The sequence below is a fragment of the Monomorium pharaonis genome, chromosome 3 (assembly GCF_013373865.1).
Source record: "Monomorium pharaonis isolate MP-MQ-018 chromosome 3, ASM1337386v2, whole genome shotgun sequence".
Classification (NCBI taxonomy): domain Eukaryota; kingdom Metazoa; phylum Arthropoda; class Insecta; order Hymenoptera; family Formicidae; genus Monomorium; species Monomorium pharaonis.
In genome coordinates, this window is record NC_050469.1 from 4713390 (window position 1) to 4739620 (window position 26231).

The 26231-nt window shown below is 36.7% G+C and overlaps 2 protein-coding genes across 9 annotated transcripts in view; one reads left to right on the forward strand and one right to left on the reverse strand.

Moving 5' to 3' along the window:
* LOC105837301 overlaps window positions 1–26231 on the forward strand; it is a 115007-nt gene that overhangs the window by 27243 nt on the left and 61533 nt on the right. The gene's annotated exons all lie outside the window — the stretch shown is intronic.
* LOC105838083 (hemicentin-2) overlaps window positions 19336–26231 on the reverse strand; it is a 361527-nt gene continuing 354631 nt past the window's right edge. For 3 of the 6 annotated variants that reach the window (XM_028191705.2, XM_036284191.1, XM_028191696.2), the window contains exon 11: window positions 19336–21515. In XM_028191705.2, the coding sequence (XP_028047506.2) occupies window positions 21279–21515 (237 nt within the window). In that variant the 3' untranslated portion in view covers window positions 19336–21278. The remainder of the gene's footprint in view (window positions 21516–26231) is intronic. The other 3 variants (XM_028191695.2, XM_036284190.1, XM_028191698.2) reach the window with 1 other exon arrangement.

Consider the following 26231-nt stretch of genomic DNA (forward strand, 5'->3'; position numbering starts at 1 on the left):
GTCGTGCGCCCACGCAGCGTGTTATTATATCGTGAATACGTTTTTTCGCGTGACTGTGGAACGCACGTTGCGGTTAAAGACCGAAGGACTCCTACATGATCGACTCGAGATTTGTTGACAAACGAGCGCGCGCGAGTACTCAATTATTGTTACGTATGTATTGAAAGTGAAGTTGAGCATCAAAATCAGAATTTGAGCTTAATTTTTACGTATCAAGATTCGTGATAATTTTATGAGTCACATTTTAGTTACACTAATATTCGTCACGCACTAATAAAATTATGATGTTTTATGATCAATATCAAAATAAAAATCTCTTCTTTGAGGGAAAAATTTGTTTGCGGCACACAAACAAGAGAAAGCTCCAAGATGTTTATTCTATAATAATTCAAAATGTACTTTGAAGAGAACTTTTTTTGTACTTGACGATATAATGTTAAGATTAAAATAATTCGAGGATATATATCTAGCAAATTTGATATTTTCAAAATATGTATTTAATGTTCTTTTTGTATTTACATTATTTTGCGTAATGCATTCAATGATGCTTTTAACGCGTTGTATTACAACGTCCAACGTCGGAGATCGTGATCGCAATCATGTACTTGTATATATTGCCATTACGTGAATTGCACGTACATCGCGGCTCCAGATCTTCGGATGGTTACTGCGGCGAATAAACACGGTCATCGTATGTAATCATAGCTCGCACGTGCATACGTTCTGTACGACGTTGCCTGTCATCGGCAAACGGCAATCGGATTATGTATCTATGAGTAATCGCTGTGACAAGTGGACAGGATAATCAGGAAACGGGAGCTGTCGTTTACGAGAATTTCGTAACAGATCGCGTAGTAACATTGGTAGAATGGCGTAATTATGCCCGTGGGGATTTCGAGAGAATTCCGATTTTTGTTTTTACTTCTACCCTCGCGGTAATGTACATCCGTGATTTCGAAGTCTTATAATATACATAGATGAGACGAAAGAAGGCTACGCTCCCCTTCCTCCCCGTTCATCTCCCGTTCATCTCACAAAAGAAGATTACGACGTGATGATAATCGATTTCAATGAAACTTATTATCAATAAGTTATCACGTCAAATATTACTGGGTAAAAGGATAATGTGAAATAAACAAGAAAATCGTAATTAAAAATTACGAGCGCCATATCAATTTTGTAGAGTACTGTTGTGAGTGTGCACTCATACAGAGAATATTGATAAAGGTGTCGAGTAACACCTCGCGGATGCGATGTCGCACGGCCTTGACCGGACGTTGCACCGGACAATGTAGCCTGTTGCCACCCGATTGCCAATCGAAATTGCCTGATTTCCGGTGGAATGTACGTAGCCAGCAATTGCTAGCTAAGCAAGGGCATGGGTAATATTTGACGTGGTAACCTATCGATACAATAAATTTCATCGAAATCGGTTATTATCACGTCGTGGCATCCCCTTGATGAGCGAAGAGGAGCATAGGCCTCTCGTCAAGCATCAACACGCTAACCCCTCGCTTTCGTGACAGCCTTGGAGAAAAAGTAGACAGGCTAAAGAAATTATTCAACACCAAACCACAATAAATCTCAACGCAAAGTTTCTGATAAACAATGGCAATATTAGAAAGAAAGAACAAGGAAATAAAATACTTATAACTATTTCCTATATTACAAAATCTGTAACTTCAGCAATTAACAAAAACGAATTTGTTGTTGGCTATAAAATTTTCAATATTCTTAAGAAATTTATAAAAACATACAAGGACAAAAGTCAATTAATTTTCAACAAATATCATTTGTAGTAATTAATCATACGTTGTTTAATTGATGAACTATTTAAAATGCACTTGATCCGTGAATGCGAGCGACTGGACATACAGAACATACAGCCATGATGTAATAAGAAAGGTGAACCAACATCACGTATGCGCAGTAGTCGACCAATAAGAATTGGGTCCAAATGTTCGAAAGAAGAAGATTATTTGCGCGGTGCATTTGGACCCAAATTTTATTGGCTCCGCTCATCGTGACGCCATCGCTATATGCGCAATACACCTTTCTTATTACATCATGCATACAGCTACTTACCATATATATACAGCTACTGATACATATACTCTCCATGAATCAACGCCGTCAAAAACCGGTTTTTAGAAATCCGCAAAAAGCATTATATAAATATGTGATTATTATTACCAATATTATAGTAATAATTATTATAAAAATAATATTTCTGACTATATTGTTATGCAATTATAGTCACAAATATCACTCATTTTTTTCTCACAATCAGTATTATATGTAGACGGGCCAAGACTCGTCACTACATAATTTTTGCATTGTATTTTTTACATAAAATATGAAGAAATGAGAAACAATGATCTATGTGTGCATACTTTATGTAAGAGGAATAATGCGAAAATTTTTCTTTTAATTATTTTTTCATTTTTTCAGTATATTATTTTTTTGCTAAGTCTTTTTTATTATTTTTTGGTTAGACGTATAGGTTGATGCAGTTCTATGATTGGTCAATGTAGAATACTGGCCTAAAGTAGGTAGATTGTTACGAAAGAATTTAGACACTTGTCTCGTGCATTTACATCCGCGACTTTATTCCGTTTGAAGAATGCGCGTGCATTCGTCTCCTCGTACATAATACCTTCTTTCAAGGTATTATGTACGACGCTTACTCCGTAGAGTCAATGCAACTGCAACATGAAAAGTGTAATTCATGTTGCGTGTAATGATGAATTGCACTTATTACGATGCAGAATGCATATTTGTTGGATAAGAAATATAGAATGCAGTATTGTAACAAAAGAATGCATGTTTCCGTTAAAGGAGTTCTTCTGCTCAGGCCCGGCACAAGTAGCACAGGGGTTAAAGTAAAAAAAAAATTCAATTGACCATTTTGTTGCCTTTTGTTTTGCTGTATATGATCTAAAGTTAATAAGGGTGAATATAAAAAAAAATTCGACTATAAAGTACTACTTTTATTACTAAATAATTTTTTTAAAAATTGAGAATAAACATTCTTCACTATTATACTACCCTTAGATAACTAAATATAACAACAATTTGAAATTTATGTTATATCACTAGCACACATTTACCACACTTTTACGTGCTGTATTGCTTCGATTATTGGAAACTTTATCTTATCAATTATTTCATTCAAACGAGCAAGTGCATCGTTTCAAAAATTTAACAGTACTTTTTTGGACAGCTAAGATGTATCGTAAAGTTTTACTAACATCTATTCATTACTTTTACGTTTAATACGACAAATAAAAACTGAAAAATCCTGAAAATTCATCGACTCCCATAAGAGCCCATGTTAATGAAATATTTAATATCTAAATAACTAGCTAGTTCAGCTTTCTGAAATTTTGACAGTCAATTTATATTACTAATTTGATCTTCTTTACATAGTTTCATGAAAATCTGTTCATTTTGATTTAGCAGCGGAACTCCCTTAAGTAAGAAATGTAGGAAGCGGGAAGGATGCAGTATGGAAGGAGGGGAATTATGTTTGGGGATATAGCAAGTGCCCGACATGTGGGCCGCCCAGCGTTTCTCGGAACGAGTCATACGGACTTGTGGCCCTCAAGCCATATTGAAATCACGACCTCGTGGGATGCAATCCCGGTGGTGAAGGTCGAAAGCGTGCACGGGGGCCTCATGGGGGGATCCGGGGCCGTTCAGGCTAGAGAAACGCTAGGGATGACGTAAAAAGGAAGGGTTTTATTGGAAGGTCAGAGATAATGGACCAAGCGCGTCTTCCCCCACGCTTACTCAAACTTTCAAAAACCGCCCGAATTGCGTATGTGTGTGAATCGAAGAGAGGGAAACGCAGCAAATGTGTACTCGGACGACGGGCAGAATTCTTTATTATACCCTCGAGACAAATAGGTACGATAAATTTCGGTATAAAACAGTATTATAAAAACTGTCTTATGCTATCTGAGAAAAGACATTTTTTAGTTTGCATTTACGTTTTTAAGGTTTTACTTTTGGTTTCTGTTTAAGAAATATCCAAAATATTATTTAAAATATTATTTGCAAACGAAGTAGTATGCCAGTATTGGTAATCTTTCTGTAATATAATTGATTCTAGTTAATCGTCGTTTCTCACATACGTGCCACCGCGCTAAATTGCTTTTCCAACTTCGCGTGAAGCGATGAAGGCACGTGCCAGCAGACGTGCTCCGTGTCCACGTGGAGGTCGGGACTGCAAGTGCTCACTCGTGCAGGTGCGATTGCAGGTACACGCTGCGGGGATATGAAAGTGAGAGTAACTTTACCGTTACTCCATCCACGTTCCGTTCAACTTGACCTACTATTTGTCTCGCGATATGATCTGACTCCTTGCATCTATAGCATTGCGTACCTTCATCTCATCTCCTTCATTTTCACTTTCCTCGAGGTCCACCTACGCGGCAGGATGTCGTTCAAGCTACCTGCACTCAGCAGGTAAAGTATTCCCGGATAACCGGGTCAAGTTCGTCCCGAGACTCGTAGGCCAGATAACAGGGCAGACACGGAAGTCTAGCTTAGTCACGGTCGCAATTGCGTTGAAGATATCTCCGCATTTTTTCATTAAACAGCCTAATGATATTTTCCCGCAGTGAAAAATTTCTTACTATGTAGAATAAAAAAAAAAATATATATTTGCATAACGTTATAAAATCATAATATATTTGTAAAACGTTGAATTATGACAAAATACATACCATACGTATAAGTTATCGCATATACACACATGAATTAAATTGATACAAATATGATTAATACAACATTGTTCAAGAGAGACATTAGAACTTAAAAATATTAAAAGTGCACTAATCTTAAAAATAAAAAGAATATCAAGATAATAATGAAATTGTTTAAATTGATTAAAAATTGCAAAAAACTTAGGACTTAATTTTCTTTTAGTTTGCTTGTTCAAAATTATTTCCTCTATATGTTGCGGGCGTGCAACCTGTTTCGAGGTCATTAGGAAATTTTTGACAGCATGGCATTACCCGCTCACTGACATAATCTGGGTAAGGTCGTGAACATTAGGTGTTACGAGATACTAAGAGTCATTGACCGAGGTCAAGCACACAAAAGTTTCGTTCGATACACTCGAAGTAGACGAACCTTGACGGCCCACAGTTCCGAAAACGATTACCGTATATTTGTTGTCGCGAGGCCGTTCCATTCAAATACCTTGTATACGTGTAAGCATTTTCGTTATAATCCGCTGTATTCAGTGTGCGTAATCGCATATTCACAAATCGCAAGAGCGCAGAATGCAAATCTTTTTTTTAAATTTTGATAAATATTAATTTTATACATATTTTAATTTTATTTTTATACTGTAGCTACGTTATAAAAATTTCAGTGCTACTATTATTGTTATGTCAAGTTTTCATCTTAGCCGTTTAATATAAAAGGTTATGATAATAAAAATTATGTATATATATATATATATATATATATATATATATTTCTATTTTAATTAATAATTTTTTATTTTATCGAAATTAATATTCTGTTCTTATTTGTTGTTCTCTTATTTTTTTCTTAAAATATTTTTTATTTATCTCTTTATTTTTCCACAGAATTTTATATTTATCTAAATATTCTTGTATATTTTTGATGTATTACACTTCGACTACTTTATTTTTGCGAGTTATTTTAGATGCATCACTAAACTCTATTTTCGTATAATTTGCGTACAAACAAATAGATAAGTCAAAATATATTCACGTTCTAAATCAATAATGTACTAATATTTAGAAAACGATTATTAACTAAATGATATTTCTTTATAATAAGTTAATGGATATTTACAAACTCATCTAATATAAACATGGTCAGACAGTAACAATTTTATTTAATATTTTATCTATATTTTTGCTTAATATCGAAATTTAAAGTGCACGGATTAATTGAAAAAAAGCTATTACCTATTTTTATGTTACGAACATGTGAAGTTGATGTCTCTTGTATGTTCAAATCACTTTTTATATTTAATTGTCAGAACTTTTTAAACTGTCAGGAGATAGTTTAGAACTCAAGGGAGAAGAGTCTATCAATTATATCGAAATTCTGAAAACGAGATGCCAACTCCACTGAGGTAACGCGCGGTGGTCCTTGCGAAAATTAAATTGCAAAAGTCGAGGGTATGGAAGTCCAATAGGGGTATCAATAGACTTGCATAGGTTGTCACGAATCGGGTTATGACCGGAAGCGAGCGAAATGGCGAACGAAACTTGTCCGGCGCGCAGGCTATTGAGGAAGAGGAGCCAATCACAGTCCAATTCATGAAAAGGAAAATTAAATTTTGTTGAAGCGAGCTCACAGAATGACATCGTAATGTCAGCTACGTGCGCAATATACATACATATAGGCTGCGGCTTTTTTTCGGGAACTGACCCGATGCGCCCGAAATCAAGCAGTTTCTCGATTGAGAACGGCGCCGTAATATCCCCGACAAATCGAAACTGGTAGGATCTCAATATTCTTATTTTTTAACAACTGCAAATATTTCTCTGGCATTCATATAATATTATAAAATATAATAAATAACTGTTGTAATTTAATTATATGACTGTTAATGATGATTCGCAGAAAACGTGCGGTTTTTTTTTACAAATTTTGCATTTTCTATGGAACATGAAACTCTTTTGTTTAGTGCTATAGATATAGTAATATTAATTAACATTTGTATCTGAAAACTGGAATATAAGTAAATGACAACGAGTAAAATTATTTGTACTGTGAAATGATTTCAACAAGCAACCAGTTTAATGAAAATTGAGATTGATATCATCTCTTGCATGAATTGATTGCAGTCGGCCGGAAATAGAGACCTATAAATATCTGATCTGAAATTTTATTTGTGTACACGATCGTAATAAAACTGTTTGGCAATATATATTTGCAAATCTACGTTTGTAATAAATCGCTTAGTCCGTTTAACGATTATTTCCCAAGTGCTGCGCCAATGCATGCGTTAATTTACTCGCGTTTGATATACGTATCTCGTACATCGCTAAACTCACTAGCGGTAATTAATACGTTTCAAAAGTTTAACGTCGTTAAGGTAATTTCGACCTTCCGGCATAATCGGTATATTCGTGGAAGATTAATCGTTTTGACACATGTGCCAGACCGCCTCATCGCCTCGCGGCAAGGAAACAGCGCGCTTCATATAAATATAAAACTTGTTAAGAGATAATCAGGAGCCTCCATTAACTTTAATAAAGTATTTAAGGGAACGTTAATGGAACTCACCGCTGGTACACTGCGGTACCGACGAAATAATAAGTCGCGAGTAGCGTTGGTCGACAATATAATGCACGAACGAAAATCCGTTTAACAATTTAAGCGACGCCCGGGGAGCGGTTCATTGAGCGCATTCAATCGCATTTGTACACACAAAAAGCTTTGATTAAATGGCGATACACATGTATCTGACGCACGTGCATGCCGCGAATACATCTCCGCACGTTGCGCATATCAGCGCGATATTTCCATTGATTTCGATCGCAAACCGCGAACGCAGCTTTCGATCGGCCACGAGAACTTTTTGCACGAAACCATATTGGAGTTTATGAAAGTCTGACGACAGAATTGCATTTTATGAAAGTCGCGTGGAAATCCCATTGTGCATGGGATACAAAGTATATAGGTTCAAAGAAACGCATTGGTGTTAATCTATTATCATGCTATATATCGTAATTTGAGAGATTTAGTAGTTAATTACGAACAGCAGTTTCGATAAGTATCTAGGAATAAAGAAATATCTGTCGATTTAATTTTCTCTTTTTTGATTTAGTTACAAGAACGACTTGGTGGGTAGTGTGTCACAAGTGTTACACGTTATAGTTGTATTTTACATACATGCATACATACACACACACACATGTGTAATATCAGGTGCAATGCAGCATGCACTTGCGTTACATATATCTCGGTGGATTTTGTGAACGTAGTTTCGATTAAGCTATGCATATTGTGCGCATCCGAAACGAATTATATCGGCATTTTTTAGAATTTATTATTCTTTCCGTGCAGTTTTTGTACAGGGGCAATTGGGGCTCGCGCAATAATTTACCGAAACGACGGTTTGCGTGATACTTACACAGAATGTACCATTGCTCGCACGTATTATTGTTCATCCAATAATCGGCATAGTGATCAGGCAACCTATTTTTTTTTTTTTTATTCAAAACAATTATTTAACACTACGATTGATATTTAAAGCAACTTTTTTAAGATAGTATCTTAAAGTAAGTCCACTTTGAAATAAATGTGAGGGGAAATTTTCGGCAGTTTGTTTGCATCATTGAAGCTTCAATGATTCTTTAATTTGCAATTGCTTTGTATGCAAATTCTTGGACATTCTGTGCCCTCTCCTAAAGAATCGGTGTATAATACTGTGACATTGGTATGCAGTGACAGTGGCGCCTACAACTTCAGTGTCACGAAGATAAACTGCAAATGCGGTTTGACATCGACCTAGTCCCCCTGGCCTGGAAAGATGATCGCGTAATCAGTATCGCCGCCTCTCGTCCTTATCAGTGTGACAAACGAGGATGGAAAATATCGACTCGCTGAGAGACACGGCGAGCAAACCGACTGCATAAGCGGAATATTTACATACGCCACGGGATATCTGTCTACAAGGTTGGCCGGTATTCTACGAGATCACTGATGAGAATAAAACAAAAAGTCAGGAAGCAGCCGCGCTTGTAGCTCGATCGCTCCGAAAATATCATCTTGACAAAGTAGGACGAAATAGCATATGGCGAATCTTGATAAATTGTTGATTACTACTGGAAATGTTTAACACACATTGTTGCTTTTGGTGAAAAATTTTTCGGTTACCCCGCTGATCATTTCACCAGGCAGTTCTGACTGCGCCAATATATCCGTTTCGTATCGACGCAACAATCAGCTCTAACACCGGCAATATTGAACGCGGTCCGACCACGTTGAAAAACCTTGTGTAACGCAAACAACGATGTTGATACATTACCTAAATTAATATCGAATATGATTATGACGCGGCAGATCATGCTCCGCGACCGAAAATGTTTGCGCGTCGAATTAATTGGCTTGCTCGCCCGTGGAAACTGCCATTATCACTGCTTTCTCAAATCTGAAATCACGTCGAAATCGCAGTCAGGTTATTCATGACCTTACGGTTACAAAAGTATGAGCGAGATTACACGGAAAGGTACTTCGAGAGTATTTCAAGTGCAAACAAAACTACGAAAAATTGCATGCGGAAGAGAGGGACGGAAGGGAGAGGAGGTCTCTCTCTCTCTCTCTCTCGCAGTGTACTCGTATCCAGTTCAACGCGCAAGGAACACAGTGTGCGGAATGGATTATACCTCCGCAAAGTCAAATAAGCTTATATCGCTCGAATAGTGCCGTCGCTACGACGACGACGACGACGACGAGTGCGGCAGCGACCCCGCGAACGAGAGCTTTATCCTGGGAGCTTTCATCCCTTTCTATCGGATGCTGCGCGCTCGCGCGTACCAATGCACGTGCGCATGCACGTGCACGCTCACGTACACGCCGCGTGATCTGTATCATGGAACGGATTAAAGAAACGTGCTGGGATTGCACGTGCTTTGCCGTTATTACGCCGGGTTCTCTCAGAGCCGGGCCTAAAATGATCTGTACAAACACATTCCTCGATATTGAACAGAATGCCACGCGATTTGCGATTGAAATGTAATTTTGATTTAAGCCGTAAGACACGAAGGTTTTGATTCTGCGAACGGATATAGAGATTATTACTATTTAAATAGATTTGCGTTGACATGAGTTTATTTTAATCACCAATATTTCATGATATGGACACTAATTTATGATTATTATAATTTAAATTAGCAACAAAATAATACGATTTATTAATTTTGTTAAAATCTGTTAAATTTAACATATATTGCATGTCCCAAACGGTGCACCCAACTTTTGGCGTTAATTTAACATAAGATGAATATTTTAGAAAATAATGTAAATATTACGTAAAAAATTAACATTTTGACACAATTTTCTAAGCAAATTGTAGAAGCATGTTCCTTCAATAAAACTAGCATTTATTATACATATTAACATACATGTACACTTTATCCATTTATTTACTTAACATTTATGTTTTAAAGTCATATTATTATTTGTTCATTTATCTACAAATTATTTTAACAAAGAAATGTTGAATATAAATTTAACACAATATATTCAAATAGTATTCTAATTAAAAATTTAACATAAAAATGTTAAGAAGTTTTAATATAAATACAAAATCTTTGCTGTTATATAAATTTTTGAAATTATTTAGTTTATGAAATTTTTCGAGGAAGTATAATAATTTTTATTGTGATTTTTAGTATTTGTAGATAAGTACAAAAGTAAACATCTTTGTATTTAAATTTTTTGTATTGAATTTTTTACATATCTAAGCGTTAATAAAATGATTATTATTAACGCTTAGATAACACAATTTATGGGTAAACAAATAAATAACAAAAATAATGTAACTTTAAAATATAAATTTCAAGATTAATGAAACATATGTATTAACATAATTTTACTGAAGAAATATATTTTTACATTGTTTTCGAATTGTGTTGAAGTTACACGTTTTGTGTTTTATAATATTTATGTCGCTTTCTAACACATTTATCTTGTGTTAATTAACACAAAATTTTAAAAAGACCTTTTGAAATATTTGGTATACATAAATATATTTGATATATATAAAAATACATAACATATATGTTAATTTAACATAAAATTTTGAACTGTGTACAAATGCGAGAAATTGATGCATTAGTGAGATAGATTTGCAGTAATCGAGTTGAGAGTTATTTCGGTAACATTTCGGGCATTGCGTCGCGCATTTCTACGCGAGATTTGTGCATGCTCGCGCACGCTAATTAGATATGTACAATAAAATGCGAATTTGCGAGCGCAAAGAGACCGGAATAGCTTCGAAGCGCACAACTCGCGATGTTGTGCTGCGTATATGCTTGTTCGATACGCGCGTTTACGCTTCTCAATTTCCATTGAGAAAGAGAGAGAGAGAGGGAGAGAGAGAGAGAGCGATGCTACTAGGCGAATACGAGAAGTTCTCCTTTGTACGCGTTCACGTATTGTTCAGCCGTCGAGACATCGAAGTATCCGAAGCGAGCGTTTGCCTCTCGTTCGAACGACTCCTCGACAAAAGGAGTCGCGAAACTTTGCAAGAGCGGATAACTTTAACGAGAGACAAATAAATAAATCATGTCAGCCAGCGCTGCCAGTCGGCTTTGAGGAGCACTCGTCGTTGGCCCTCTACCATTGTAAAGATTTATGTTTCCTCCCTTTATCTGTATACTCTCGAGACGGCACAGCGTCGCGCCCTGCTGTGTATGCGTGCGGGCCCGTGGACCATAAATTCGCGAGCGTCACCCCGATCGGAGTTAGGCCTCGAAACCTCGCATCCCTCATCGCTCGCAGATAGGATGAAATTTTATCTCCCGTGAAATTATGGCGTCTATGGAATATCGCTTCCGATTAGAATATCATCTTGGGCATCTTAAGACGATGCTGGACTGCCTCTCAAACAGCATCCCCTTAAGATGCTCTACCGTCGCAACTTATATTTTCGATTTTGCTGGAACGAGAGGACGAGGCGTCGATGATGAATGAGGTGCGGTTGCGAATCGCTCGATATTTCCAACTTTTTAGTTTTCCCGTAATTGCACATAAATTACTTCCATCCGCCACATATCTTTTTTTACTTTTAATTGTAGCGCGCTTCGAGTGAAGCTCGAGGGAAGTTCGAATGATCACGCGATGTCTCGTATGTACATTTTTTTTTTCGTCTCGTGCTCTTTTTATTCTCCGCCCGACACGAGAACTGCAGTTTTACTTTTCGGCTAACTGGTAGATCGGCGCGATTGTCATCTTTTAAACATGCTCCGCCGAACGCGCAATCAGCCGATTACGATGAACGGTCCCGAAAAGTATTAATACCCTCCACAATGAAACTTGTTTCGTGCGAGTCCAAAAATAACGGGACGGTGCTTTAGTTGCCGTGGGGGAGAGAGAGAGAGAGAGCTATGGCATTTGTGGCGAACGGAATAAAGCGCACCGACGAACGTGTTATTCACTGACGATGGTACGTTTCGAGTCCGAGACTTTTTTTTTTTGTACCGGTGTAGCGCCCCGCGTGCCGCGCGTTTACCCTCCTGCGCGCCGAATCGAAATTAAACGGACTCACCCCTCCGTGCGGACGAACGTGCGATGCAGCGCGGGTAAGTGCAGCGCTTTCCGCGTTGCGTTCCATTACGATCGTTTCAGCAATTTTGTTCGACGCGCCCGCGTCCGTCGGTCGAACGTGTATGCGTGTGCACGAGGTAATGGCGGTTGTTGCGCGCCCGGTTTTATAGGACGCCATCGCCCGGTCACTGGTGCGTTAAGGCAACGGCTTCACTGATTTTCACAAAGGATTTTTAATTCCACTGTAATCCACGCACCTCAACGATATCGGTATCCCGTCGGTGGCGCGCGATTTCGATGGTTTCATTAGTTTTTGAATATAACGTTACACAAAGTATTCGCGATATTCGGGAACGTCGCGGGAATGCAATATCTTTCATATACGTCGAAACCGGAACTTGCATCTCATAAATACGAATTATTAAATTATCGGTTTCCGTCGAATCGCACCGCACAGCGCAATGTGAATTTTACACTTCGTTTGTAAAATATTTTATTATTTAACGCGTATTATATTATACATACACAGAGGAACGAGTTATTTTCTTTTGCCAGTGCCAGAGAGACGCGAGTTATATCCTAATGATAATGCAATTTGCTTATTCAAATGAAAAGCTAAACTTTTAGTATTAGTTAACTCCGCTAAAAACGAAATAAAAATATCTCAATATGTGATTAAGTGAAAACAATTATAGAGAAGTGCCGGTTAGAGCTACATCTTAAAGAGTTCTTAAATTTTTTGGATAAATTTATATAGAAACACAGTTAAACTGATTTAATATAATAGTATATTAAATTAATAAACCATTTAATAATACTGATTTTAACAAACATTGTCTTTTAAGAAACACAACAAAAAATTTGTACGAAAATATTTAGCATGCAACTTGAGGAAAATGTATATAAAGCCACGCAAGAAATATTAAGTATAAGCTTTAGGTCTGACTGTTTAGGATGATTCTCTGTTTAATTGTAAAAATGTCTCTTGTATAGAATTTCGTTGACGTGTAAAATTACGATGTATCAATTTTTGTGACTTACCAAAATTCCAAGACACTTGACTGAGAGAAATTTGTATTGTGTATTGCTGTTTGATGTGGAAAGAAGAGACTTTTCATTAATACCGCATATATCTTCGTGTGTTACTTACCTCATTCATTTACACATATGATTTAGCCATCTGTCTCTCTCCGTCGAAAGAAATCATTTTACTCGTGTCACGGCAAATTGGTAAAGTTTCCGCGTTTTAACGCCGGCGAGTTATCATCGCCGACGTTACCACGTATAATTTGATATTCTGAGCGACACGGGTTGAGCCGAACCCTTCCCACCCCCCTTTATACATCCCTCCCTCGCTCACCTGAAGCTCGACACCAAGGGGTGAATTTTCAGCGGGTGGTCTTACAACGCAAAGGTCCTTCACGGATTTCACGTGACGAGCCAAGAAAATGGACGAATTAGCATTTAGAGCGCGATTTTACCGCGTACTCGCAAGCACCGCGCCGCTTCTGCCGCTTCTCGCTCTTATAGGGACGCTAGTTTAAGGAAATACGGGTATTCACTGAAGATATGCGAGCTAGAAACTACGCTGACTACTTTGAAACATGATATAGATTTTGTTATTAAAGAGGTTTAATTCTCATCTGCTCAAGAATCCTTGATACGACTCTTATGGAGATTAAAATGCAAGTAATAAACTCGTATGTTATTGAAAATCTATACGTGAAATATTTATATATAAAATTTAGAATAAGAACAAAATTGCACTGTATAACTTTTATCTCGAGCTTATAATTTAAATTATATAGATTGTAATATTATTAAAGAATATCGTCTACAATTATAAAAATATCTTATAGAAATACGACAGAAATATATATATATATATATAAAGTACAAAATCTCTTTCATATGTAAGAGATATAGTAATAGTAAATATTTTTTATATAAGTTTTAAAAAATTAATATTATACGTCATAATAAAAATAAAAACATCTTTTATAATAGTTATAAAGTATATAAAAATAAAAACAATGAAAACTTACATCTTAAAAATTTATCCATGGAATATGGATATTTTTTTACATTTGTTTTAGAAATTCTTATTAGAATTTTTTGTTTTTGATCGCTGCTACTTTATACACATAATTATCTGTATTTCTACATAAAATTTTCAATATTTTTCCAATCTTAAGATTGAATTTTCAATGCAATTCTTAGTGCGATCACAATTTTCGACTCGCTTTCCGACTCATCTTCTATTACTCTTTGTCTTCCGAATTGATCGCTCTGCGAATATTAGGTCCATCCCCGCTGCATTTCGCGCGGACGAGTGATGGCGTGTGGCAGCGCTTGCACTCTCGATCACGTATGTCCTCGGGTATATCTTTCGCGCTTTCTGACGTGCGCGTCCCGGCGGGAAGTGGGAAAATAAATAAATGACGAGCGATTCCCGCGGGTGGCTCCTAGCCCGGACGAGGCAAGGAGCAATTTCTGTGTAGATAGCGCGAGAATTATGGCCCCTCGCGAGGCGACGGAGGTTTAAGCCCTCCCCGGGTGTTCCTAGCCTTACAACTCCGTAATTTTTACCCTCCGAGAAGTTAAGAGTAATTTACTAGCTCCACGTAGGCGTTATTCGAGAACGTCCTTCTCGGGAACGAAGGCGCCGAGCGTTTCGTAGCTTCGCCCTTGTTAATTGTCTACCTCTGATGAACTTGATTTTCAGCGGGGACAGAACGTTGCGGTGAGATAAATGTCGGCAATATCGCAACAAAGATCGCTATTCGTTCCCCGACTCTTAATAAGGGGACGTGTTTAATTGTGGATGGTAGACGGTGAACTTTTGAAGAATTAATACAATAACCAAGTAAAGTTTGACAACGACGGATAAATGACGCGGTAACGTTTAAGTAGGTAAGGGAGTTTAACTGATGCGATGTAACGCACGATAATTTAACATTAAATAGCTATTTCCTTGAAATATAGTTAGTTCACACGAAACACGTGACTTACGATCCGATGTAAGGAAGTCACAGCCAGACTTAGAATTCTTCCCTCTGCGATTTCTAATCATTCAATCTGCTATGTAAAATGTAATTTTTCTATTTTATAACACAGAATACAATTTTAGTACTTGTGTGGAATAAACGTTACACATGTTCTCGCATTTTACTCGCATCGAACTTTGCACCATCTATTCTTGACTCTTTTTATTATAATACATAATGTTCAAGAAAGATGATGCAATGTATTACCGTTTCGAAGTTTATTGTTAAATCTGCTCTGACGTACGCGTGCAAGAGAAGATAACACGAGACTTTAAACTGCATATTCTTGAAGTTGCTCTTTATGGATGCTCTTCGCAAAAGGTTGGACAAGATAACGCGAAAGAAAAAAGAGATAATTCGTATCTAAATTTACTTAAGCTTAAACAACTAGAGAACATAAATAATAACATAAATTACAATTTGGGTAGATTTTAATAATAAATGCACTCCTTGTATTAATAGTGAGCAATTGCTAATAATTTTGGCAAACCTTAATAGAATCTTTATTAAATTGATATTGATATCGTCGAAACGTTATTATAGTTTGCTTTACTTTAGAACAACGTGTGACGTTAGTAGTAAGTAGTAATAATAGAAGCGGGTCGGACTGCATCCCTAGACGTCACCTAGATCTACAAAGTTCCTTTGTGACCTCTCTGCGGCCTGTTCCTTCCGCTAAGTTATCAGTTTCACCTCAGTGTTGTATATTGAGTAACTGTTCAACCACTTTTTCCTTGAACTTGACAACTCCTAGGTCCGTTACAGCCCTCGGGTTTCTTTTAAGCTTAACACAGCTCCAAGTTCCTAGTCTATACTTCAAACCTAGTTTCCCTAGTTTCTCTTCAATTTCTCTTAGTTGCCTAGACTATAATCAGCTCTCTCTCCCCAAGGCCTGGTGCATTTAAGGCCTGACGCAGCTTTCGGAAAATATATGTAGAATAACGATCGGGATCAAACTCGGAATCCGTTGATTATAAGTCGATTATCACACAAAACCATGTTTTTTAACGTATGGCATTAATAGACAAAAATTCACTGCCTCTTGCTATCATTAAAACGAGTCCACTTTACTTTAACACAACATACAACATTGATAATAGTTTTTTGATAAAGTTATACTCCGAGACGCAAATTATCTTTCCAAAATATCAAGTTATAAATATCTGTATAATTTTTTAATTAAAAGTTTTAAAATTAACAAATTAGATTATTTGAAATTCGCATCGATCATTAAAGTGCATTTTTAAATTTGCTTTTAACATGCTTTAATAAGCATGCAATAACAAATCTCAAAGTCATCTCACCTAGTTTTTCCAATCACAAGTGAATCACAATCTTGGAAGAAGAATATATGAAATTTTGTTGCACGGAGATTTGGTCCTACGTATTATATCTTCCTGCAATATTAATATAATGTGGAGGAAAGGGAGAGAAAAGGGTGCGGAAAAAGTGCTGTCGACGCCATTAATTCGATTGGACGAGTTTCGGATCGCAGAACCTTGGGGATCCATTATGTATTAGCAGGATCGATTCGGTCTGCGACCGGTAAGATTAAGGACGGGGACGATCGCAAGAAGCCGCCGACTCAGCCACGGAAATCCCGAACATAATTTTCTCCATACGAGTTTCAAATCTCCCGAGATAATGCGATGTTGCGGCTCGGCGCTCGAATATACGGCTTGTAGGAACACAACTTACGGGGAAGTTTACAAATGTTTCTCTCTGTCGTTCTCGTGCGCCAAAGATTATCTGGAAAATCGGGGATTCTAATGGCAGGCAGTAAAAGCTAAGATACTTTGCATTGAAATGTGTTAAACAGGAAAAACTGGAAAACCGCTAAACAGGAAAAAGAAAAGAAAAGAGATATTTTTCAAGCTTCATATTTGCATTAATGTTGATTTTATTAATTTTGAGTATTAAAATTGGTAGGACATATAAATTATAAATACAAGAAATTAACTAACAAATTAACGTTTAACGTTATTCAATTTAAACAGCCAATTGCATCGCAAAGAAATGCGTTTTTATTCCATCGGTGCTAAGTATGTATATCGCTCTTATGACCACTCAGTTGCGCATTGTCGCAGCCGTCATTTGTATTCGTCAAGCGAAACGAATAAGATTGGATAAGAAATATTAGAAAAGAGTCTATGAAATATTCAGTGAAACGTAGTAGAACGGACGAGTAGATGAATGGACGAATGTATTGCGATTGTCAGGATTAATCGAATCTCTCGCAAACGGCGTAATTATCATTAACGGTGAGCTAACTCTCTGAGACCCGAGAGTCTCCGTCGCGTTTTAAAGCGCAGAACGAAAGCGACGATCGTTTCGCTTCTTTTTAGCTCTCGTAGTTTCTTCAATCTGCCGGTAACGTCTAAAAAGCTGAAATTGTGGCCGAGTAATGGTAGTGGTGGATGTAGGAAGCGCGCTTCCACGAGACAAAGCCGGATTGTTCCGCCACCGCGCGGCGGAGGAAGGAGGCGGAACGATCCTCTGGGCTTCCTGCAAACTGAAACCCGCTGCCCTTGCCCCTCTTCCTCCCTACGCTTCGTCCTGCTGCCTTCACCGCGACGGTTTCGTACCGAAAGCTCGTTATATTTAAGCCGAGAAATATATACACGTGTACGCGCCAGTTAACGCGGCTGTTACACGTGACTTGGTTGGTGCACTCGCCACGGTACGCTGGGTGTGTTGGTATTGCGAATTAAATTATTTTCATCGTCATATATCATATATATATATAAAATGTGTGTGTGTGTGTTCAACCGGAGCGGGGGATAATGCGGCCAATTCTCATGCCGCCGAATTCCGACGTGGCGCAATTTAGCGAGGAACATTCTCAAATGTGATGTGCGATATGGTGCGTTGCGGTCTGACGCATATAATTTTAAAGGAGAACTCTTCTTTCCTTTGAATTCGGATATTTAATTACCAGAAAAAGAGCAAGACGAAAACTTGCGTTTTTCCTATGCCAATCAATTTTATGTCAACATTCTGTATCAATTAATTTAGAAGATCGCGAACAATTGTAACGGTTGAAATCGATGAACTGATTGATAAATCGAAAAGAGAAGTTAACTCTTTGAAATTCAACAATTATTATTCCCGACAGCGTTTTTTGTAGCGCATTTTTATTAACCAGCGAGGAAATGCACACGATACATTTCCGCCGTGTATAGAAACGCATATAAATCTCGCGGAATAACAGGAAACGGCCGGAAGTAGAAATAATAGAGAGCAGATTGGGGGTCTCAAATGTCGCGGTTCAAATCGCAGGCAAAAACCATTTGGAAGGAAATGGCTGTAAAGTCGGTCACGTTTTGACTGGAAAAATTCTTCACGTCGACTTTTTTTGTGAAAGTAATTCGTCTGTATCCGTGGCTTCATTTCCTTCACTTAGAGCTTATCCGAAGCTTTCGAATTCACCTTATTTTATTAGAAAGACCCAATTCTTTTGTTTCTCTCGTTCTCATTCCGCGACGGAAATCTTTCAAAGTTTCATAATCTTCATATTTGCTAAAAAATTTTCTTTGTTGGACCGATCTTACGACATAGTTTCGGTCGTTTAAAGTTGTCAAACAGGTTCGGAGACGACCTGTTGAAAATGGTGAATTTGAGAGGAATTTGTTTTAATGAAAATAATTGAATCTGTAATAACTTATAAATTGCATAATACATATAAATTATGTCGATTCTTTTAAAATGGAAAAATGTTAGCGTAAGAATTAAATTGAAAAAACGCCTGATAAGTAATAGCTAATAGCAAATGTATTTTGTTAATTGATGCAATATTTAGTAAAAATATTATACGTAATAATAGTAAAATTTAATGATGATTAGAAAAGTAGCCTTTAGTTTTGGTTACATTTAATTTAACCAAACATTCGAAATTATTTTATTAAACTATAACTTTATTATTAACTATCTTATACAAACTATAATTATTATTATCAAACTTTTCTTAATGAAGGATCGATCATGATAAAAGGAAGTGTATCATAAATATACACTGCGATTATTGTAAATATTATTTATTGGACTCTTAGGCATCATTGGGTACAACGATTACACCACGTTGCTTACTTGTAACACCTTAGCGATCTGAAAAGAAAACTCGGGTTCGTCGAAATCTAAATTAACGTGAAGACATCAGGTATGTTTATTTCGTATCTATAGATAGTACCGTCTGCGGTCACGCGCGTGGGTAAGACGTACCGGCAACGAGAATTAGTATTAGTCGTCGGTAAGCCGAGTACAAAGTCTATTTCTTTACAAAAATTAGGAACCACCAAATTTACAAAAAAGTTACCTTAAGGATGCTCGAAAGAAGCGGATTGGAACGGGGAACACACTACGCGTCCCGCTCTCAATCGGATAGATTAAAGTATCGCAAAAGACAACAATGTCCGTGTTTCTCACGACTGAGCTACAGCTAAATTCAATTTAGGACGTTCGTAGGACATAGTGTACTTTATTGTAACGATTCTCGTTGAAAAGTTTCTCGACGCAAAGCGCCACAACAACCGCCGCTTTGCTCCTCTGCTCCTCACTCAACGAAACGAGCATTGTGATCGTGCGAACGAGATTCGGGAGGGAGGGGGGGGGGGCGCGAACGAGAACTTATGGCTAAATAAAACTTTATAAAAATATATCAACGAATAATAAATATATCTCTAACAGCGTCACTGTATAATTCGTCGTGTACGGGCGTACGATAGCCTACGCATTTACAGTCACTATATACATACTATCAAATTCTACTTATTCTAAATAATATACAACAATTTAGTTTTAGACGCCCTAGCTTTGGGAATATTTAACGTTGCACAATTAAGTTTTCTCTCCCGTCCGGTGGCGCGGGCTATGCGCTTTTGTGCCCCGCGGGCGTGCGCACATGTCCCTCGTTAAAATCTGCAATTACCTTTCTATTCTATTGCGTCGCACCGTTCCGCCGCGGCCGCGAGCCTTATTATTTCGTTATTATTATGGGCAGTATCGCTCGTCGCGCATTCGCGCGTCGCGGGGATTCGCTTCACAATGTTAATAGATTACAGTTTCGGCACACAAAGTCGATCCATCCGAGTTTGCCACCAATTTAACGGCCGTGTCTCGTCCGTCCGTGCAAGAGATTCGCGAGCGGCAAGAAAGAAAGGGACGGGTGGGGGGAAAAAAAAAGAAAAAAGAATTGGTCTCCGTTTCGTTCTTATCCCTACACGCGGGAACACCGTTCCACACTCGCAAACACCGGCTTATTTATTTATTATCTATACAAGTATATACACATGTGTCGTATAGCGTATCGCGCGACTGTCGGATTCGTAGCTTGCAGATTTTCACTCTATATAAATACGTATCCCGTCGCCCGCGCGATCTTCTCCTTTCCCTTCTCTCTTCCTCTCCTCTCCTCTCCGCTATTCTCACATATAAGGCCAGAGAAATCGAATTTTAATCGTATTCCGATCGCACGGGGGTCTCGTTCGCATGCGGACGCGCGAACTTAATTGCCTAAGATCTCGCACGACAACGACGGCAGCGGTCCCGTAGCAGCGCTCTCGCGCGATCGTACAATTCGTAAACGCGTCTTTGAAAATTGCGTTCCGGAGTGGAACAAGAGGACTCTCCACGGAGGAACACCAAGGCCGTAATAATCCGCGCCGAAGGCGCGCCGGCGGAGCTTTCATTCGTGTTTCATTGTATTCCGTACAATGCCGGTGACACGTGACGAGTGTTCCGTGTTCACCGCGGCACGTCGGGCAAATTGTGCGTCTCGTTGACGCGAGAATCGCGCGCGGGGGAAATTCTTTCGGTGAAAGAATTTCGATATTATGTACAGAGAAGCTTCCCCCTTCCTCCCGTTGGGGGAAGCTCATTCGGAAAGCTGACGTTGCTAACCTTTCCGCGTATCGCTAGGAATTTTGCCAAAGTTTCTTCCCCCTAAATCTCCATCGGGCGGTCGCCTCAGCGACGGTGTTCCCGCAAGATCGCCTGCAGGGTCAGGCAGAGCAGAAGGTACGTGATACTCGCCGATCGGATGTGGGCACTGCTGTAGCCGGAAGCGCGCGTCACGTTGAGTAGAACGGAAGCGGCGGTGGTCCCTTCCGACGAGCGGATCAGCAGCAACCATTCTCCCGAGTGGGACGCCTGAATCGTCTCGAAACGCAGAGTCGTCCTGTAACACGATTCCGTGCCGCCGTCCTGCAAAAGAGCAAAACGAAACATGAATAACTGCTTCTTATCGCGTGCGCATCTTTCATTTCTAAGGAAGTTCAAGATTGTGAAGGACTACTTTCAACGTATTCAGTAGTAGATAAAGTAAAATTTTACAAAAAATATTATTAAGAATCAAAAACTGTCTCGACTTCTTTTACTTATTGTATTAATTATATATTGGTTTAATATTCAACTTATTGTTATAAAATTATTGTGTGTAAATTGAAAAATATAATGAAAGTTTATTCGCATTCTCAACAGCGATATTTAAAAAATACTAAAAATACATAATTTATTTACATTTTTATTAGTATTAAATACACTTTTATATTTTCTTTTTTTTAATAGAATTAAAACTTTTAATTTATAAATAAATTTCATGAAAAAAAAAATGCTTCATAAATGAAAAAAAAAATTTACATTGTAAAAGAATTTATATAAATATTTTCTGATATTCATATTTAAATAACCATTAGTTTGATTATTAATATATGGCTTTTTGTCTTTTATGAAAGGAAACTATATATTGATATCTTTTGTTTATCAATACATTTTATCAAAAATACATTTTTATATGTCCTTTTTTAACAAAATTTAAGCTTTTAATGTGTATTAAAAGTCGATTAAATTTTATTAAAAAAGGATATATAAAAATGTATTTAATACTGATATAAATGTAAATAAATTGTGAATATATATTTTTAACAATTTTAATATTGCTGATAAAAGACAAATAAATTTATGTTTTTCAATTTGTTACGCACAATATTTTTATAATAATATGTTAAATATTGGACCGATATGTAATTAATACAAAAAATAAAAGAAGTGCTGTCGAGGCAGATTTAAATGTTTTATAATTATTGGTGTAAATGTTTATAATCTCCGGGGGGCTCACGTAAAATACGCGCCGCATATTCATCGGTCTTGAAACACAACACTCCTTATGAAGTCGGAATATTTACTTTGCAAATTCAATCAGCCATTTAATAATTTTAATGCTAGCAAGCATCTACCCGCTCTCCTCTTGAAAAAAAAACTATTTAAACTATTTGAGAAATTATTGCAAAAAATAACACTTCATCTAAAATTTGAAACTAAATCTCCTTATATTACGAACGGGTTGCCCTGCCAATTCGATTACCGAAACATATGGTGATATTCTTTGCAATATATATATATATATTTTGTATCTTAAATAAACGTTCTTTTATTATGGTTATGTTGGTATTTTTATAGCTATATATTTCACGATAAAAGCTTTTTCTGAAAGTTAACTGAAATTCTTATTTGCAGTCACGGGTTGCGGGGAACGAACTAGCTTGTGGTTGGCTCATATCGCGACCCGCTTTGTTCCTTGATAAGATGTCAAGCGAGACGCTATAGAGAGAATTCCGAAAGTTTCCTTTAACAAGCTGAGGCAGGGTAACGAGCCAAGGTAAAATGGCATCTACGATTCACAGCGCCGGTACCAAGCTCGTGCTCGCGGAGATCTTTATGAAGGACATTTTTATGGTGCTTTCATGGCGTTTTAAACCATTGAGATCTGGTTGCCGCAGGTCATGCTCAGGACTAAGACGTTTTTATCGCATAATGCTCATTAACTTGCGATTCGATAACGTCCATCCAGTCGTCCCCTTATCGGATCTCTCTCTTTCTCTCTCTCTCTCTCTCTCTCTCTCTCTCTCTCTCTCTCTCTCTCTCTCTCTCTCTCTCTCTCTCTGTCTTTACGATTAAACTTTTACGTAAAACTTCCGGCGAGAGGAAACTAGGAACTTCCGGCGTCGTTCTACGTTCTCGCTTCAATTATCCATCTTACCTTCGACTGCTTCTTCTTAGGCCCCCCAACCTCTCGATTTTCCTCGTCTTTCATCCCCTTAAAATACGTTTTATTACTTTCCGCATTAGTACCTATAATGACTCCTCTTTCTTCGACTTCGTGTCTTTGTTCATGGAAAAATCAATCGTATTAAGCCGATCATAGGTCCACGGAACTTCCGGTTTATGGGATAATTGACCCTAATAGAAGAGAAACACTAATGGTTTGTATGAAATGATTAAAAAAAGACATAAAATTCTCTCTTAATAAGTATTTATACAATTTATTTTATCATTAGACATAGGTAATCAGCTATCGTTTTAGATTTTTATTGCGTAAGTTATTTTATATTATTTATTAAAAACTAAAATATAATAATATTTCAAGACGTTTATTTTTTTGTTGCAATAAATATTATTTCAATATCTCTGTTATATATATCTTAGATATATTTAACATATTGCTGCGTGAGTTAAATTAAAAAAAAGTAAAGCAGAAGTTAATTTTAAGAATATTTTATTTTAATATTTTATATTGCCAATTTAATACTTCATTAAAAACTTCATTTTAATATTAAATATTAATTATTTGTTAAAACTGTAAAATATTTCAAATGTTTAAATTTACACCAGATATCTTAAATTATTATTTTAATGATAATTATTAAATTATTATATAAATTTATTACGCGAATAAAATATAATATATCTCTAACCATAACATTAATATGTATAATATATATTAGAGATAATTCTTTAATAATGAAAAATTGAAGACATTATTTGCCAATACATAAAATATTTATCCATCAACTTTTAAGTTACAAGATATCGCAAAATGTGTATTATTGTATGATATTACTCTACTGCTGCGATATTGAAGGGATCCCAATATTACGTGACTTCTGCTTTCAATCTAACTTTAGTAAAGGATTGTCACCGACCACTTTTGATATGAGGATTCTTAAACTTATTTTCCACCCTTCTATGTAAAACATTTTTGATCGATTTATACAAATATCTTATGCCGTTTTATAAGATACAACATATAGCGCAATATATAAATATTAGATTACTGACTCAATAGATCTTCTAATGCTGTATTTTTTATTCTATTCTATATGATTTTTAATTTTAAATCTTATAGTCTTATCAGTATCATATGCTAATTTACGTTGCATTTCGATTTTATGTTTAAATATAATCGCCTTATGAGCAAAGTATGAGAGAGAAAAATAAATAATTTCAGAAAACGCTACACATGTATAAAATAATCTAATATTATGAATGATACATTCACTATTGTTTCAATTATGCAATTTGCAAGAAAAGAAAATCTTGTACAATCTTGTACAATTTTATTCTTGCTTCTAAAAAATTTGTTTTTAGTAGATTTTATAAAAAAAAAAAAGAAAACAAATGTGTGAAAAAAACCATTGTGATTTTTACTTCTTTGAACTACTTAAGCAGATCACGTTTTTAACAATATTAATAAAGTGCAATATTTAATTTCCGAGAAATAAAGGGGCGTCGGTTTAGAACGCTTAGGATCTACATTGGCATTAGTTACTTTTGTACAACTAGAACGCACATATACATTGATCTTTTAATATCAAAGCAACAATGTTTCTCTCGTATTCACTTTATATCGATAACATAGCCGAGGAGGAATACGTAATTGAATCAGAGAGCTCGTACTGTTTGTCAATAAAACTGGTGTAGTCTACGACGATATATTTCATCGCTGCGATTTGCAGCAGATGGAGGAGTCATCGTCGTCGTCGTCGTCGTCGTCGTCATCAGGGAGTCTTGTGAGTTTTTCACATGCAAGGATTCGGCAGTTTCTTGCTCCATTTAACCCCGCGTTTCGATCTCCTCCCGCCCTCCGACCTCCATCCCTTTTCGGGACGACGGAGGCCCGCGCTTTTCCATCCGTCGACCCGTTCTTTTTATATCCTTTATTCACGAGCTTCGCTCACATCATCCCACCTTTCCTTTTCGCACCCCTCACTACGAATCATCTCGCTCGCCTACATTTTCTTTTCCCATCTTCTCCTCTTCTTAGTGTTTTCATCTCATTCCATCCCCTACTATTTTTCTGTCTTTTCTACCATGCCACCACGCATATCTTCTTTTTTTACCATACTATCGTGTTGGCTTTTGCTGTTGTCTCGTCTTTCTTTTCATCCTTATCTCTCTCTCTCTCTCTCTCTCTCTCTCTCTCTCTCTCTCACTCACTCTGTCTCTCTCTCTTTCTCGTTCTATTTAGTTTACTTAAACTTTCTTCACTACGTATTCTAACTTTCTGGTTTTCATTTTTCCTTTTCCTTCTCAAACTATCTTACCGTCCGTTTCCTTTACTTTACTCAGTATTCCTTTACTAACATATTCTACTTTGCCCGTTCGAGTTTTTTCTATCGAGGTTTCTTGGCGTTTCTCTGTCCTCCATTAACCTATTCTCTTTGTAAACTTTCGTCTCATTTATATTCCTTTTACTTCTAGTTTTTTTTTACTCTTTTTCTGTTATATTTAATATTCCTTTTACTTCACCCCATTATTATTTCTTCTGATTTTCATTTTTTTTTACATTTTTATCATTGAAACATTTTATATTTTTGACTTTACGTTAGTAACCTTATCTCTGTATCGTACTTTGATTTTTTAGCTTTAAATTATTTTATTATAATTGCAACTTTTAAATTTAAGCAAAATATACTAATATTAAATGATAACGGAATAAGCATAAAGAAATAAAATTAATCTTTTTTGTTAGTGCTCTCTATATACATTATAGTATATTTCTTAAAAAAAATTGTAATATATGAAATTATAGAATGAATACATTTTTTATTTCTTTATAAGCTTTTCGAGTATACAATAAAA